Source organism: Leptidea sinapis, chromosome 17 (genome assembly GCF_905404315.1).
Source record: "Leptidea sinapis chromosome 17, ilLepSina1.1, whole genome shotgun sequence".
In the NCBI taxonomy this organism is placed as follows: Eukaryota; Metazoa; Arthropoda; class Insecta; order Lepidoptera; family Pieridae; genus Leptidea; species Leptidea sinapis.
The window spans coordinates 10,584,935-10,603,516 of NC_066281.1; the positions used below are offsets into that span (position 1 = coordinate 10,584,935).

General features: G+C 31.9%; 3 protein-coding genes across 3 annotated transcripts; 2 read left to right on the forward strand and 1 right to left on the reverse strand.

Annotated features, from left to right (window-relative positions):
* Window positions 1-680: 680 nt before the first annotated feature.
* LOC126968968 (V-type proton ATPase subunit d) lies at window positions 681-3,653 on the forward strand. The gene is made up of 4 exons (XM_050814226.1): window positions 681-903; window positions 974-1,482; window positions 2,664-2,918; window positions 2,993-3,653. The coding sequence occupies exons 1-4, from the start codon at window positions 783-785 to the stop codon at window positions 3,152-3,154; spliced, it is 1,047 nt and encodes a 348-aa protein (XP_050670183.1). The 5' UTR covers window positions 681-782; the 3' UTR covers window positions 3,155-3,653.
* A 949-nt stretch (window positions 3,654-4,602) lies between these two features.
* Window positions 4,603-6,018, reverse strand: LOC126968979 (probable tRNA(His) guanylyltransferase). Its single transcript, XM_050814239.1, has one exon. It carries the CDS (start codon window positions 5,639-5,641, stop codon window positions 4,754-4,756), a length of 888 nt encoding a protein of 295 aa, XP_050670196.1. The 5' UTR covers window positions 5,642-6,018; the 3' UTR covers window positions 4,603-4,753.
* Window positions 6,019-13,010: 6,992 nt separating this feature from the next.
* LOC126968916 (conserved oligomeric Golgi complex subunit 6) lies at window positions 13,011-15,083 on the forward strand. The gene has a single exon (XM_050814111.1). The coding sequence runs from the start codon at window positions 13,150-13,152 to the stop codon at window positions 14,986-14,988; it is 1,839 nt and encodes a 612-aa protein (XP_050670068.1). The 5' UTR covers window positions 13,011-13,149; the 3' UTR covers window positions 14,989-15,083.
* The last annotated feature ends 3,499 nt before the right edge of the window (window positions 15,084-18,582 follow it).

Here is an 18,582-nt window from a genome sequence, read left to right on the forward strand (position 1 = left end):
TGCGTTTAATTTATCTTAACTTTTTGTGACAACCCTACCAAAATAGGTAACAATTTTGTCCACTATTAAGAAGGTTAGTCTCTGTACCGTTTATTTACTAATTCGACTATCGTCAAGAGAGGTGAAAGTAACGCGATAGAAAAAAGAATAGTGTTGTTTTATGAATCCACAGTAAGAGTGAAACTTTTTTTTCACATTATAGACATTTAACTAAAAATTTTTGGAATAATATTCCATTAAGGGTATAAAAATCGCTTTATCAATCTTAATTTTATACTTGGAAAATTGGAATGATAATGGGAAATAATAAAAACAAACAAAATAGCGTGAACCACTGGCACATATGAGTAATAGACTATACGCTACACGATCAGCTGCTGCAAACTATAGGCGCCGCCCAACCGTCACGCGACATGCAACACACAGGCAAAAAAGGTTGAGACGATGTAATAAAAGTTTTACTTTAAAAAGAAGCAGAAGAAAATTCTTTAATTTATTTTGCGGATTTTACTTTACTTATACTATTATTCTTTGCTTTAATCAGTGATCGCATAACTATAATTCAATATATATTTATTAAATAAATAATAATATTTAAATTAAATGTAGTCGTGTGGCTGTGGATTGCTTTGTTTTTGGTTCTTGAGTATTCCCTTCCCTATGAACCGCTCTATTGTCTGTGGTACTATCATATGATCAATTGATTGGAATTCATCTCGTTCAGGGATTCCAAAAAATTGTTCTTTTAGTTTTTGTTTAGCCGTGTCTTATACAGTCAAACAATGAAGGGTTGCATTTTTAATATTGATGCAGGCTATTTGGAAGGATTGTGCAGGGGATTTAAGTGCGGAATCCTTAAGCAATCCGATTACCTGAATTTGGTTCAGTGCGAAACCCTGGAGGGTAAGTTGGTTACTGTTTATTTTATTCATCGAGGTTCCTTTAAATATATAATTAAATTTGTTATTTTCAGATCTTAAACTTCATTTGCAAGGTACTGACTATGGTTCATTCCTTGCCAATGAACCCAGTCCCCTCGCCGTATCCACCATTGATGACAAGCTCCGAGAAAAGCTTGTTATTGAATTTCAACATATTCGTAATCATTCAGTGGAGCCAATGTCAACATTCCTCGACTTTATTACATACAGTTACATGATTGATAATATAATCTTGTTGATAACTGGTACACTGCACCAGAGGCCAATCTCTGAGCTTATACCCAAGTGTCATCCTCTTGGCTCATTTGAGCAAATGGAAGCCATTCATGTTGCTGCTACACCTGCTGAGCTCTACAATGCAGTATTGGTGGATACTCCTCTCGCTCCATTCTTTGTTGACTGTATCAGTGAGCAGGACTTGGATGAGATGAATATTGAAATCATTCGTAATACCTTGTATAAGGCATATTTGGAAGCGTTTTATGAATTCTGCAAGCAAATTGGTGGCACCACTGCAGATGTCATGTGTGAGATTTTAGCGGTAAGTTATATGGACTAACAATTTCTTTTTATGTTAATCATAAACATTTTCTTTCAAATAATACTCTTGATTCATTGATATTATATCTAGATTGATAATTGTCACTCTGTCTTGCAATAAATTGCATTTCATCTGCATGGTTTTGAAGTTGTTGGTAGTGAAAGAAACTTTTTTGAAATTCTTGTGAGAAAGCCACATTTATACTTTGACAATATCTCAAATGAGCTCACCTATCATATCATACTTAAAGCACTTGTTTATATGAGAAGTAGTGGTGTGAGCTACCTTTTTTGATTAGACATCAACTTTAAGTTCTCTTTACAAAATTTTGCAATACAATCTGCAATAAACATTACTTACAAAAAGCCAACAACCATATCCTTTGATTGAGAAGTTTTATTTATTTCAATTCCCTTGGCCCAAGGTGTTTATTTGGAAATTCAAGGACATCAGTCTCATATAAACACTTGAATTACTAATGAATAATTAATCATCTTTCCAGTGTAACTATTGTATAACTATTATTAAAATATAATCCTGTGCCAGTTAGTTCTTTTGCTATAAAAATAATTTGCAGATTAACTGGATCATGATTTAACCAAAAATGTGGACTAAACATAACAAGACTATAAATTAGATTTACAACTTATAATTCCACAGCACTAATCCAATACTTCCATGTGTGCCATGTTTAAGTCTAGACATTAGTATGATTTATACTATATAATACTCATATATATTTGCTTCCTTAAGGAGTGTACCTTCAAAAAATGTGTGTAACTTTACGGAAGGTCCTTAAAGGCCTACAACACTCCTGTAATTCCTCTGGTGTTGCAAGATAAGTTGAGAGGCAGTGATCACTTAACACCAAGTGACCCCATAAACTAGTTTGTCCTCCTTTTCTATAAAAAGCCCCAGAAAGTTTATAGCTTTGCATCATCATGCTAGACACATACATTTGTGCTTAAAAGATTTGTGCATGAAATATTGGCTGTATTCCTCCAGCCAACCCAACTCCTACCAGCAGCCTCTTGGGGTCTCCACAGGCATCTTGGAGTGTATTGAGGTTGATTTACCTGGTTTGTATCCAGGGTTCTCGCTTTTGGAACCTATTGTATTCAACCAAGTGTCTGTTCAGAGAGCAATGTCCCTTGTATCCACTGACTATTGTTTGATTTTAGTTTGAAGCTGATCGCCGTGCCATTATTATTACCATCAATTCATTTGGAACAGAATTGACAAAGGATGACCGTGCTAAGCTTTATCCTCGTTGTGGAAAGTTGAACCCAGATGGTTTAGCTGCTCTTGCTAGAGCTGATGATTATGAGCAAGTGAAAGCAGTTGCAGAATACTATGCCGAGTACCAGGCATTGTTTGAGGGTGCTGGTAGCAATGTTGGTGATAAAACACTTGAAGACAAATTCTTTGAGCATGAAGTAAGTAAATTACTTAATTACATATAATATTTCAAAGAAGTATTGTAATTTTTACGCTACCTTTTCTGTTTTAGGTCAGCCTGAATGTGATGGCTTTTTTGCAACAATTTCACTTTGGTGTGTTTTATTCTTATTTAAAATTGAAGGAACAAGAATGCAGAAACATTGTATGGATCAGCGAATGTGTTGCACAGAAACACCGCGCCAAAATTGATAACTACATTCCAATCTTCTAAACAAAACAATTGAAATTATACCGATAATATATTTTAATGTTGCATTCTGTGTATATTGTAATAGGTATAAGAAACATTAAATGAATTATTAATTTGTTGAAACTTTGTGCATGAGATATTTTTATCAAAGCATTGTAGATAATTATGATAAATTATTTTGATTTATGAAGAGCTATTATCATATTATATTACCATTATAAATAAATGGTTTTTGTTGCTTGATAAATAACATATTGTTTTAAGATCATTCCAAGGAATGTGAAAAATATTTCGTTAAAGTATTAATATAGATTAGAACATATTTATTGTATTATCAACAGAGCAGAGAACATTATCCTGGAAATGCAACTTACGTGTTGTTTAAACATTGAATCAAGTAGGATAAAAATTGTTATTTGCATTATTATACCACCTATATTTGAAACGGTTTAGACCACTTAGTTGTTAATGCTATGTATATTAAAGTATTTCAATCAATAAAATATTTATGAAAAAACAACACTGTATTTACATTCTTATATGATCTATTTATATTTTTACTTGCAGGGAGCGCCCAAGTTGATATTAGTCAACAAATATTTTATTTTAACAATCTCTTTGTTGGATTGACATAAAAGACGAACACACACTATCTAAGCCGAATAAATCAAATTTTAGAAATCTATATATGAAATATATATCATGAAACCTGAGAGTTGAACAAAGCATACCAGATTTTATGACGTCACTCAAACAATAAAGATCTTACTTACTTACTCGAACAGTTAGCTCAGTTGGTTAGAGCACTTGCACGGAACGCCAGAGGTCGTGGTTTCGAGTCACACATTGTTGTTAAATTTTGTTTTTCAAATTTTATTTGTGTATTAATCCTAGAAGTGAGGGTTATCACTTTAAAAACACAACAAAACATGAAACCTCACACACTTTTCAACATTGAAATTCTAAAATTTGCTTTGTTTGGCTTGAATAAATGTGTGATCAACTTTGATAGGAGAGAAGGGTCTTCCAAAGTTTACTTTTTTCCAACAGTATTATTTTTTAATAAATAAAAGTAATACTTTAATTTTACATTCTTACTATAAATATATAGGCAGTATAACAAAATTTTTGCAGCTACATATTAACTAGAACAACTAACTGCAATCAAGATGCTGGAATTTAATGTAATAACTTTTAAAAAGAAATTTGTAATTTGGTTCCTTAAGAATGTTAATTTAATGAATACTACATCTTTGGAATTCTCAGAGAGAAGACACAACACAAGAAACACCCAGTATTCATTTTTCTCCAAAAATATTATCATATCACATTAATTAAGTAATTCTTAAAGACAAACATGGTCTAGTCCCAGGCTGCCTAATCATTTGGAAAATCTGCAGATCACATAAGATTTATTATAGAGCTATTAAATAATAGAATTTTAAAATATAATTAAGATAAAGACTGGGACTTTTATAGTGTTTATATTAAATCAATATCACAGATGTACAAACTGATGATGTGCAAAATTCACCATGGTATTAACACATCAATGAATATAAAAAAATCAATCACTGCTTCAAGCTATTCAGTAAATCTCAAGTTAATAATTAATTAATATTAAGATAATTGCTCATTAATAATATCTGTCATAGATCCCTCATGAAGCACAATTTCTTTAGAATTTTTAAATAAATAACTATGTTTATGCCAAAAATTTTCTTTAAGCATATCATCATGAATATCTACAATAACTGCTGACGGTTTTCCAGAATTCTCTTTAGATACACTTTTTCTTAGTAAAACTGTTCCTCTCTTGAATATTTCCGGCTCCTTGTTATAATTCATATTGAATTCTTTAAAGAGAATTTCATTTTTATCAGCTGACACGGTTCCACATAATCTCTTTTCTGCTTGTGTTGGACTTAAATTTCCCTTCAATATCAAAGTCCAGAATGTTGTATTGTACAGATTATTTATATGGACATCAGCTTGTCTCCATTTCAAGTAATCTATAATATTTTCTTCTGTGGGGTATAAGACAATCCGCCCATCAAAAGTTGGAGGGTATTTCAATCTTTCTCCTTTAAAAAACTTATCCCAGTAATAAACATAAGATGCAGTAAATTTACTGTTAATAGTTGTCAACAATTTGGATTGGCGTCTATTATATAATTGACAATTCTTTTTAAATATAAATGAGTATTCATCACTTTGACCATATGCTACAAGAAGTTCATTAAACTCTTTAACAACATGAAATGCAGCATAGTTCATAAGTTTTAGAGCTCTTTCGTCATTTGGTTTAGTAAAATTGTGATCATCTGCAAATTTGTGGAAACATTTTCCATCAATTCTGACAACTATCCACGTGTTTGGTAGAAGTGAATCGTCTAATTCAAAAGTCTTGACGTATTCAAATGTACTTTTTGCCATTTTTTTGATTAATGGAATTGACAGAGACGATCGGCTTATTAAAATATTACATGAAATTTTATTAAGGATCATTAGAGGTTATCGCTTAAGATAAATAAATACGTTATATACATTCAACATAGAATGTAATGATCCAATGTTTACTAGGCAGTTATAGGTCAGGTTATTAAACACATATAAAATAGGTCAGATACAGAAATGGTCAATTGATTGGGAATCACTTGCACTTCGTAATTGGCGCGTACGGCAAGCCCACAGAACAGTGAACTCTGCTGACAGAACACTTTTACTCTAACGAGACTCTGCTCATGCACAGAATATGAGAACAGTATATTATCAAAGATAAAGAATTAACTATGTAATATTAATATCCATATAATAATAAACATAATCTAACTAGAGTCCCAGATGTACTCAGAACACTATTACTCGGTATCTATTCCGACGAACAACTGTACACGTAACCTGCGTAACGGCGGTAATTTCAAAAAATCTGCTGCTGGTAGTACGCTGTATTCACTGAATAAATGAATTTCATACTTTATATTAGTATTAACTTTGGGAACAACCAAATACTCCGAAATATTTTATTCCGAATTACAATGTTCCGATTTTCAAAAGAATTTTATATTTGTAACCGTTTTGTAATGTTTAATTTTATTTAAAAACGCTTACCTACTCTATTTAATTAATATATTTTGTGTATTAATCTTAATTCATTTTATATTTCTAGATAGGTATGAAAACGTCGAAAAAAATTGGGTTTAGAAGTTAGGTTTAGTTTTAACTAACCTTTATGGGCGATTCACGCACTTTAACCCAGTGTCATACAAATCGTGAGTGTAAGACGTGGCTTGTCATGCACACTAATAGACTAAGATCCCGGTATAGAACGACCTTAACCCAGCTGGTTACTGGATGAAACATATCTTTTATGAAATTTAATATGTCAATAAATATATTACAAATTCCATACCAATCGAAAGTATGCAGTTCATTGATTAAGCAAAAGTTAGGTTGTATATTTTTTTCCTGTCACAAGTCATGGGTAGTCAGGTATGAACAGGTTAAACGATACCATTAACTTGCACCGATCTGGTTATTGAATGCAACTTAAATAAAAATAAAGTTCATTTCATTACAAACACGGTGATATAGGGTTGCATGCCAAAAATCAGTCCTGAATATCGGTTGCCGAATTACTTTAAGGGATTAAATACTGCTCCGAGTGAATATGTGCGACTGAGAGTTCCCTACCAACCATCTCATGCGTTAGAAGGGGATACAATATAGCAGCTGTTCATAGTCCGACCATTTAAAGAAAGAGAGTGCGCATGCTATTTGTTCTTGAAAATAAAAAGGATAGCGATAGACTCGTACGTAATTTTTTTTAATTAATAATTAATCGTATCCTGGACTGAAATTTGCTGGGCTGCAATATATTTACTGACATATTAAATTTCATAAAAAATATGTTTCAACCAGTAACCAGCTCGGTGTAGGTCGTTCTATATAGGGATTCTATACTATAAAGTATTAAACCTTGGCTGTTTTTATTGTATTAAGTTACTAACGTCAATCGTAATAGGTGATGAGGCGCATCTATATAATTCTGTAGACATAAATATACGCATATTCTCATGGCATTTGCGGTCCTTCTTTAAGAAAATAAAATAATTTGATAACCGAATTTACGGAAATAGTTGTGATAAATCGATTAAACGGCCGGGCCAAAGTTACATTGTGACTTAAGCACAGAACTCTGACGAGAACTTGGGTATGGATTGGCACGAGCTCTGATCGTAGGCTGTTTTAGGTTATTTTATGCCATTCAAAGATCAGGGATGACATAAGTCTCACAATATTTACCACAATTTACAATGATTTTCGATACCCTTGTTTTTTGTTTTTCGGAGAAGGAACATCACTTTATTAAATCCTATGTTGTAATACACTTTAGGAAATTTAGTCTTACGTAATGACTTGTTAATAAACATAAAATAATAAAAAGAATATAAAAATAAAAAAGACGTGTGGCACTCGGGGCTGCCGCGGTAAAGCTATTGCATAGCATTTTTTATCAACTTATGCAATTATAATTAAGTATTTATTTTATTTATGCAGTATTTTTTTAAATAAAATTAATTTAAAAAATAGCATACGGGAAGTGAGTAAAATTTAACTTGCAATATTTGATTACAGACAGGCAACGGGACAGGTGAAACTAAATAAAAATGCTTGTCATAATAATAAAAAATAAAAAAACGTGATTAAAAAAAATAAAGAAATTAAATAAAAATCAAGACGTACCCCAGGCTCGAACCTGGGACCTTCTGCACAAAAAGCATACGTGATAACCACTGTTCCACGGCAACTGAAATGACCGTGGCGAAATATCTATATACATCTAGTAAGTAAGTGTTAGGTTATTTTCGTTACGGAATTTCTGGTTTCGGTCTCCACGCTCAAGGCCCGCGATAGTCGCTATTCAATAGCTTAAAAAACATTTGCTTAAATACCATGCGATCAAACTTTGAAAATTTAATCACCCCATTCCATAGCCAGGAAATGTATATATTATAGCAAAACAGTGTTTCCACTTTCAGATATAAGTGTTATTGAGCACTCTAATGATATTTGTATCATTTACAGACGTAAATTGTACACTCATGGGCCAAATTGATCCATAGCCTTTGACGTAATATTAATTATCATCAGAAGTTCTTATCTTTTCGTTCTCATCAAGATGAATACCTCCTGCTAAAATATGTGTGAAATAGTCATATAAAATAAGTTTTAAAACAAATCAAGAATACACATAATTAATTATACAATATATTTTTTTACATTTTTGTGCAACCTTGGCAACGAATCTCTGAAGAGGACTAAGCATTTATAATCGTTAACAATTTTGCATATCGCGACACAGGTGAATTGATCCCCAAAATAGTTCTGCAAGAAGGTTTTCAAATAAGTTCACAGGTTAACGTGGACACCTAAGCACTCTAAAATTAAACAAAGACAAGAGATAGGAGTTGTCATAAACGCTGTTAATACTTCTGTATAAGAAGAGTAAATCCAATATGGGACATATTGGATTTACTTTCGTTATTTCGTTGTTCCAGAGTTTGTATATTAAAATATGTAAGTCTTTCAGTGTATGAGTGATCTAGATTTCCAAATTGAAAAAGCCAAATAATAAAGATAACGCTTCTGGCTTCTTTCAATTCTAAGACAGTGGCAAGTGAAGTGTGGTCTCCAGACGATACTGCCTAATCCAAAATACTGACAACCAGACATTTATATAGGATCACCATCGTACGACACTTTCTAATAAAATTACCATTGCGAATTACAAATCCGAGCATTTTAGAGGCTCTGCTAACAATGTGTAACAGTCTATGTGTGGTATAAATATAAGTTTGCTATCAAATAAAACACTCAAATTCTTAATAGTATCTACATTTTGATTTATTATTATTATTTATTTACTTGCATTTTGTAAACGTTATATGAAATCATTATTTTTTTTTTCAGTATTAAACCATTAATCTCGCACCATTCAAATAAACTATTCCGGTCTGACTGCAATGCGCTAACATCAAAGAGACCATTTATGATCTTAAGAATTGTTAGGTCATCAGCAAACATAAATGGTGTGCAATATTTCAGGCAGTTAGGAAGGTCTTTGATAAATATGTTAAATAGGAGGGGACCTAAATGCTATCCTTGGAGTACTCCTGATGTTAATTCGTATTTTACAGATAAAAATCCATATCCACTACGAAAAAACATCTGACAGTAAGGTATGAATTTAACAATCTTAAAATTGATCCAGCAATGACATATACGAGGGACATATAAGATCGAATCGATCGGCACTAGATAGAATGCTTTACTTAAATCAGTGTAGATAACATCTACTTTTTTCCTCTTATCAACCGCGTTTATTAATAATTCTGAAAAATTTACCATTTATAAAGCCATGCTGGTAAACACTAAACGTATTTTTCAAGTAGCCATTAAATCGTAAATAAATTAAGGCCTTAAATACCTTACCAAGCAAAGAAAATGTGGAAATTGACCTGTAACTTCGTAATACTTTTTTTTATTGCCACTTTTGAATATTCGCAATTTTCCAATTTTTAAAAATGCTACCGTTTTTAATGATTTATTAAATATGACTTGTACTGGTAGAGCAAATGTCTCATCACAGTTGATTAGATGCACAGGTGGTTTTTTTCAGGTCAATCATCCAACAACTTCAAATAAAGTTACTACACGGGGCTGCTCGACGCAAGGCTAAAGAATTGGACTACAAGTATGTTTAGGTGAGCAGTGGTAAAATATTTATGAGAATAACCGATAACTCTGACTATAAAGTTATCACAAATATGAATTACCTTTTACCAATTATCTTAAACATTGTACAAGTGCAAGTAAATATGACAAAAGATCTTTTAAATTAGGTACCTAAATTAAATATTTCAATGGTCTGCGTACCAAAAATCACAATTTATTTGTTGTAGGTATTATTACATGATAACTATGATCTTATAATTGTTGCTAAAACTTATTCAATTACAGAACGAAGCAAAAATTATCCACTTCATCCACCTCTGCTTATAAACGTTAGCTATACTAAAAAGGTGGAAAAAAGTTAGGCCCAAATAAATATATGGTGAAATATAATTATGCATTGAATTTCGATATTATTAGAACGGGCTAGCTGTTTTATTAAGTTAATTTTGTTCGTTAGATCTGTAACAGTGCTTTGACGTGATTCCTTTTCACGTCTTTGTTTTTCAAATATATCAGCGTATTTATCAATTTCCTTTTTTATATCACCATATTGGCTGCTTATAAACGATACTGAACGTTGGAGCTCTTCAATTTTTGTTATCAATACTTTTTAAGAAGTGCTTACAGTAAAGGTTATAGTTTTGTTTATATTTACACTTTTTCAAAAACTTCATAACACAAGTTAGATATTAACTTAGGGTCAGCGAGTTACATCGGTAAACCAATTTTTCAAACAAAACTGTATATTATTTTACACTTATTTGCTATAATATTAAAAAAAAAAGTTTATTTAACTAACAATTTAAAAAAGTGAGGTGCGGATGGGATGCGAACTCGGTTCGATAAAAAGCGTTGCTGCTTAACACTCTAGTTACTCACGATGCCACGAAGCTCGTTCGATACTGTAAATAGCGTTCACTAATTGAGCAAAACAATCAACACTTTTCTAGGTCGATCAACGGCAATGTTATTTTATCTCCTACCCTCAGTATGTACTTTTGATTTTTAAAGAATACTATTTTATGTACATTTTTTTTGTACTTATCTTTATATTTATTAACTTTCACAGGTATAGGTATTAAATTTTTCACTATTTTAAATTTATAAAAACACAAAATAACTGCTGGATCAAAAAAAAGTTCAATGTTTTTACTGCAAACACACACACTCGCTAATTTGGTTTTCTTAAATATTACGTAAATATTAACTATTTCTTAAAAAACTTGTTAAACACATTTAAATCAGTTGTTAATTTATGTATTTCTTTAAATTTTAATTCTGATCTTTGCGTTTAACAATTTAATAAATTAAAAATAACACAGAGGTATACTGAACGACTTTACACTTCACACATACTATTTTATATGTTTGTATATCATGTCTCTACAATATCATTTTCAATGTCAGCACTCTCTAGTCTCATTTCTTCTTGAAGTATTTCTACTTCTTATGACCTTTTTCACGCAAGTAAATATTCCTCTGCGTCCAGGGTAAAAGATATTTTCAAAAAACTTCAGAATTTTTATCCTTATTTTCTCTCATACAGTTTATTTGTCTTGTCCAGCTCCATTATACTACATAGACCGTAACTAAAAAACAATTTACATAATTAATATCTTTTTAATTATAAATAATCTAAATCTTTTTAAATAATAATTAATCGATAAAAAGTGTGAAAGAAAAAAAAACACTACAGATAGATTAAAATATTATAATTTGTACTCCAGATAATAAATCAATACTCTATCACTTTTAATTACTTTAAGCATTCTTTATTAGCTTTCTATTGTTCTTTAGTGCTTCCCTTTCTTTATCCAAAAAGAATTTAGCCATGAAAATTCTCTCACTCCCGTCTGACCGACCAGATTTTAGACTTTTTCATTACATTGTATAGCTTAATAATGTGTTACGCAATTATTCCATAAATAATTAACCAAATTCCCCTGAATAACACACGAATAAAGTAAACGAAAACTACGAAATTCATAATAGAAATTGTTAACAGTAACTTTTATTTTGAATGAATGACATGTCATTCAAGCCAAAATAAACAAAAGAGTTAAATATATGTTAGAGCGAGACAGCGTTTGCCGCCATTATTTTTAGTGCAATGAAAAGAGTATAATAATATATAGGGAAAAGAGAGCCCTCTCTACGCATTATAAGCTGTCTATTTGAAAACTAGCGCCATCTGGAGATTGGCCCCGAAAATAACTATATATAAGCTCCAAATTATAAAATTCATTTTTAATGTTCTGACGCAATTAAATAACTAACTCTACTTTTTAATGTAGGTATTGCAATTTTTTACTATGTTGAAATTGCGCGTAGAGTTAGTTATTCAATTTAGTTAGAGTTAGTCACAACATAGAACATAAAAGATGGATTTAGTAGTGTAATTAAGCAAAATGGAACACGAGAGCTACATACATGCGCAAACGCTAGAAGTAGCTGCCATTTTATGACCAGTGGGCAGTGACACAAATAAAGAAAAGTTGAAAGGTTTCAAAGACAGTCACAGCTGACAAAGCTTTCATTTTTGGCCAACTAACAGATGGCAATACAATCTTCTGAAAACGTCACTTTAAGGCGTCTGTCCCACCCTTGGTGCAATGCCATACATATTCGAGTTTATTAGAGAGTTGCGCCAGGCTGGTTACGGGGGGGTGCAACTTCCCTACATTTGCACATGATAATAAAAATTTGCATTGAAAGTGCTGCTATCTATTCTATTAGGTACGCTGCAAATTCATCACGATTGCGATTATTTTACATGCATGATAAATGGATAGATGGAGTTAGTGTTAGCAAAAACACACTTAAGTTACTTATTAAAACAAGACTTGTCTATCCTGTGGTAATCGAAGTAAACACCTTTGATTCCACAATCTCAAATAAAGAATAAACTACAATGTTAATCGATATCGCAATACGCAATCAATACGGTCTACAACAATAGAAAAAAGTATAAACATAATGAGCGCTATCTAGCGACGGTAGTCGGAACCCGGTACGCTACGGGCGTAATAAAAATAACGCAGCGCCATCTCTTGGCCTGGGTTCACTAATTTTTACATAATAAAAATATCAGTGGCACATCTATCCCTGGTATATACTATATAGTGTAATATGATAATATCTATGGCTGGTTAGTTGCTCGTTAAGTCGTTAGAGTAAAAGTGTTCTGTGCAAATGAGTTCAATACTGTTATACGTTAACATTATTTCAATTTATTATTAATATTAATTGTTTTTATAGTGTTTGCAAATAAATTCAGCATGGAAAACTTGTTTAATAATCCAATTAGACAAAAAATTAATAGCATATTTGATAACCACGTAATAGCAGATAGCAGTGACGCTCTTTACACGATATCTGGTTTATGCGCTTTGGATTCCGCTCATACCAAAAGAACACTCATTAATGAGATTGAAAAAAAAGATTTGATGGTTAATAATGCAATTTTAAAGGAATATGCAAAAGTGAAGGACACCATAAATTCAATGTTATTGTCATTAAAATCTTTGGATACTGCTGTCACTGACATGTCGAATAGATTAAACGAATCAAAAACGAAAACCCATCACATAATTGCTCAAACAAATAGGCTCAATGAAGAAAGAAAGAAAACTCAGAAGCAGCACTTATGGGTAAATTCTTTCGTTAACAAATTTCAGATATCTGCAGAGCAAAAGGAGAACCTTTGTAATATATCAACATTTACCCCAGATTTTTTTCAATCATTATCTCATGTGGAGAACTTGCATAACAACTGTAAAACCCTTGTGAACTGTTGGTACCAAACACCAGCTTTTGATATAATGGAATCTATTGGACTACAACAAGAAATAGCTTTTGAAAGATTGTATCGTTGGACTATTGGTGCATGTGTTGTCGTTGATGCTCCCAATAATGCCTATATTCCTAAAGCATTGGTGAAGTTTGAAAATAGACCAGTATTATTTAAAAATATTGTTGATGAGTATTGTAATGCTAGAAAAAGTATTGTAGTTCAGTTATTCATTGATGCATTAACAAAGGGCAGTGAGAATGGCTCCAAGCCTATTGAATTTTATGCTGACGACCCAAAACGTTACATAGGCGATATTTTGGCCTGGGTGTACCAGCTCATACCAGTCGAAAAGGACTATCTGAGTAATTTATTTAAATATTGTTCAACAAATAAAGAAGTAACTATTGAAGCGTTAACAAATATAATGGAGGCTCTATGTCCATTATTGAAAGTAAGAGCTGAGCTAATTTTGAAACCTGATAAAGATCCACTGATTCTTTGGTCTATTACAAACCTAATGCTATACTATAAGGAAACTATTCAATCTTTTATCAATAATGGTCACTTGATTGATACATTTAATGAACTTTTAAAAAAAAGTGAAGAGGTCTTTCTTTTGACGTTAGATAGTAAAGTACAGAAAGAGCTAAGTCATGGTGTAAAAGCTCCTCCTTCTGACCTTAACCCGTCTACTGTTGTCACAGATCTGATAAGTTTTATGAGAAATTTGTTGAATGTTCCGAGTAGTTTAAAAATAACTGACAAAAAGATATTTGTAACTCATATTCTAGATCCCTTATTGCATGCTGTCAATGAGACTGCTTGTCATCTAAGTTCCACAGACATGTCAGTGTACACGTTGAATTGTATTTACCACATACAGTGTACTCTTACATTATATCCAATCTTAGAAGAGTACAATGAGAGATTAAAGGCTCAATCTGAGGCACAAATTGATACTTTAACTTCTGAACAGGCAAGCTTCCTTGTGGCCAACCTTAACATGGGACCTATATATACAATTTTACAAGAAAAAATAAATGGTCCACTTTCTGCTATACCTGGAATGGATTCAGCAACATTAAAGACATTTTTGAACAAGTTTGATATGTTTCTTGTATCACCAGACATATATATTTTGCCTCAATTAAACCTACTCATTAGTCAAACTCATAAATGTCTAGTAAAGAAGCGAGCATTTGAAGTGATTTTAGCAATTTATGAGCAATTGTATAATTCTGTAAATGATCCCAATAATGGATATGTAGATCCACATATAATAGTTCGTAGAACCCCAAGTGAAATATGTAAACTTTTACAGTGAATTTGTTTACTATTAAAGATATTTATTTATTTAACCAATATAATATAGATATTTTATGTAACAAAGCTATGATGAAATAAAACATTAAGACACTATGATTTTCTTTGACTAATGCTAATTTGATCACCAAAAGAAATTCAGGATATTATTCAAATTAATACAATTATATTATTGTCATCAGTGACTAATAACGGTTCGTTATAAACACTAAGCTCTTACACATTTTGGATTTTGAAGGGATGAATTCTAGGCTCTGTGTCTAGGTGTCTCAATATGTCATAGTCAAGTGTATTGCTGACACTGCCTTCATATCAGTGTTTTAACTATATCAAAAAGCATGCATGTATAATAAAATTACTATTTCTAGTGAAGAATACCACATAGGTATTGTATTGACTTATTTGCCTACTACTCGGCTAAGTCGAGTTAGCAAGTCTTTTGGGGGCGATGTATATGCTTTTATAACAGGATCCCAGAAAATGTTCAAAACAAAAAGTATTATGTTATTCAAAAGAATTGTTATAAAACGTTTATGTGGTAAAGGTTACTATAACATAAATGACTTTCTTAATGATACCACAGATTGGGAATGGAGCGACCAAGCAATCAGGCTATCAAATAATAAGTTTAATTGTACAATGTTACTTTAATTGTAAAACATATTTTTGCTGAAAAAAAAAGCCCGCTGATTGCGCCCATTCTTCTCAGGCCTGGGGCATTCATTTTGGAATGGCTGGTAGTCCTTTTGACTTTCAATAAGTGATGTCACATCCTATTTTGAATAAAAATATTTGAATTTGAACTAATATTGGTTCGTTATAAACACTAAGCTCTTACACATTTTGGAGGGATGAATTCTAGGCTCTGTGTCTAGGTGTCTCAATACATAGTCAAGTGTATTGCTGACACTGCCTTCATACCAGTGCTTTAGCTACATCGAAAAGCATGCATGTATAATAAAATTACTATTTGTAGTGAAGAATACCACATAGATATTATATTTACTTTTTTTTTACTCTTTATCTCAAAGTAGTATGAATGAAAAGTATAAAATAAATCAAAATGAAAGGTTTCTCTTTCGCTTTTAACCCTTCATTAGGCACATTAACAAATCACACTAGTAGTCACATGGGGTCACATCTAACCCCAAAGTTATGAATAAAAATGAAGTAATAAAATAAAAAATAATTAGGAAAATGGTTTTTGAAAATCATAATAAAAATGTAGCTATCATATTAAATAATTGAAAACATAAAACGCGCTCGTTCTTTGCTGTTAATGTACGAGTATCGCAGATTACATTGTGCATGCCTCAGGGCTCACATTTAGATCCCATATTTTTATCAATGATTCAATTGTTTTTGACATCTTCTGTGTTCATAAGCTGGTGATTTTAAATTCGTAAATACTTGATTGCCTGAGTGATTGTAGGCTTCTTCAAGATGATTTAGAAAGACTTATTGCAATGGTGTGAAATTAATGGTGTAAACTTAAATAAGGAAAAATGTTATCAAGTAAAATTTACTTGAAAATCGAGGTATGTTACGTACAAATAGCATATAAAAGAACATATTTTAGAGCCTTTGGAAGTTATTAAGGATCTGGGTGTGACTTTCGATTAAAAAATTAGTTTTTTCCCGCATCTAGAAAACATAGTAACACGTGTTTAAAAGTAGGGGTAACCCGCTGTTTGATGCTGGTGATCTTGTACCAGTTAAGTCGTTATTTTTATCAAAAAAAAATACGCCTTTAATGTGTGTTACCACTGTCAATATTCAACTTATATCATTAATACGTCTAGTTAGACTATTACAGATATATTTGAGTTATTCACGCACACTAACACACTAAAGTGTCGTACAAATCGCTAGTGTAAGACGTGGCTCGTCACGCAAACTAAACTAATATTCCTGACCTGTTTTTACCGGTTGTCTAACAGCAAGAGTATCTATCTAGACTCAGAAATTACCTAAGATATTCCCTTTGAGTTGACGAATGCATTGATGCCGAATAAATTGAGAAGATTATAAAATACTGTCAGTGAGCATCTTTTTTGTTGTTTATGCAGTCGACATTTCCTTTGGTACTATTTGGTATTTTAGAGCATTTTACTTTTGGCCCATTTGCTTGAGTATGTCTGTCTAGTCGAAGAAGATTCAGGAACGTCTTCGCTATCTTCGTACTCTTCGATCTTGGGCACTATGAGGACTGAGGCATACCTTTTGGAATAGGTGGTAGTTTTTGACTTTCAATAAGTGATATTATATCCTACTAGCTTTTACCCGCGACTTCATTCGCGTGGAATTATTCAAATTCAATTGGGCAGCAAATTTTTTTTCTAGAATACTTTGCAAATAATACACATACAAACTGCTGCGGCTAACTATAAATTGCTAATGTTAATACATTTTTATAAACTGTTTCATTAAGTTTTTCCATACTTTGCTAAAAAAAATTGCATTTTTGATACTCGTTACCCATGTGAAAAATATTTTTTTCCGTACAGTACATATGAAAATATGGGGATTCTGATCTATTTAAGTTTAATTTAAAATTTCAATATTGGTTTAAAAATTTGAGCTATTTTAAATGGAGATTGTATTAGTCGAGATGTCAATATTCTCCAGCAAAAGTCTTTTGTTTCTGTAAAACAAGGGTTAAAACTGATAGGACAAGCCAAAACATACATGGGGATATTTTAACGAAAACGCCGTGTTGACAAAAGGAGCTGACTAAGCGTCATGCTACGTTCTTAGAATAGTTCTATTAATCTAAGGCTGCGTTGGTATAATACGTTGGTCAAATCAAAATGAGACGTTGGTATTATACCAACAACGCTGATTTCAGAAGCCCGCTGGTGAACCATGGAATAACTACTAATGTTAAATTAATGTTTATTTTTTAACATTCCATTATTACTATTTATTTACAAAAGATGGTTATTTTATTTTTGGTACTACTCTCCAGAATATGGGTAAATAAATATTTTAATAATAGTTATTGGCTTGTATGTTTAAGTAAATAAAACAATTATCAATAATAGTAAAAAGTAATAATCAGAAATTTCAGCAAGAGAAACAAATAAAAAAAACATGTGTGCAATTCACACGTGGTAGAAGTGAAAACTTCAAAAAAAAGTATTTTATTATAAATATGATCTAAAATCTCTACAAACATATAATACGTACACAACTTGTCAAGCTTTGTACTAGGCATGCTCGCACAAAACACGTATTAACAGTTAACACACGTACGGCCTAAGCAAACTGTAGTAGTTTACCTGGGTACTCACAAGTGGAGTATGAAACAGAGCGCAAAGAAAACCACCATACCAACCAACAAACAACAACGGGTCAGCATAATCATTTTAAGATGTGCAGTATACATGAACCTCTAAGCTGCATATGAACTGCTGGTACATGTTGCTAGGATTAGACATGATTTAACCCGCTATGAAAGACATTACTATCACCGCTACCTTATTTATGTTCTCCTGGTATCTCTGTAGTAATACGTCGTGCGCATGACGAAATTGTCTTCTTCTACTATTTTCGCCTGGTACCAAAACATACATAGGCTATACCACTAAAAAAA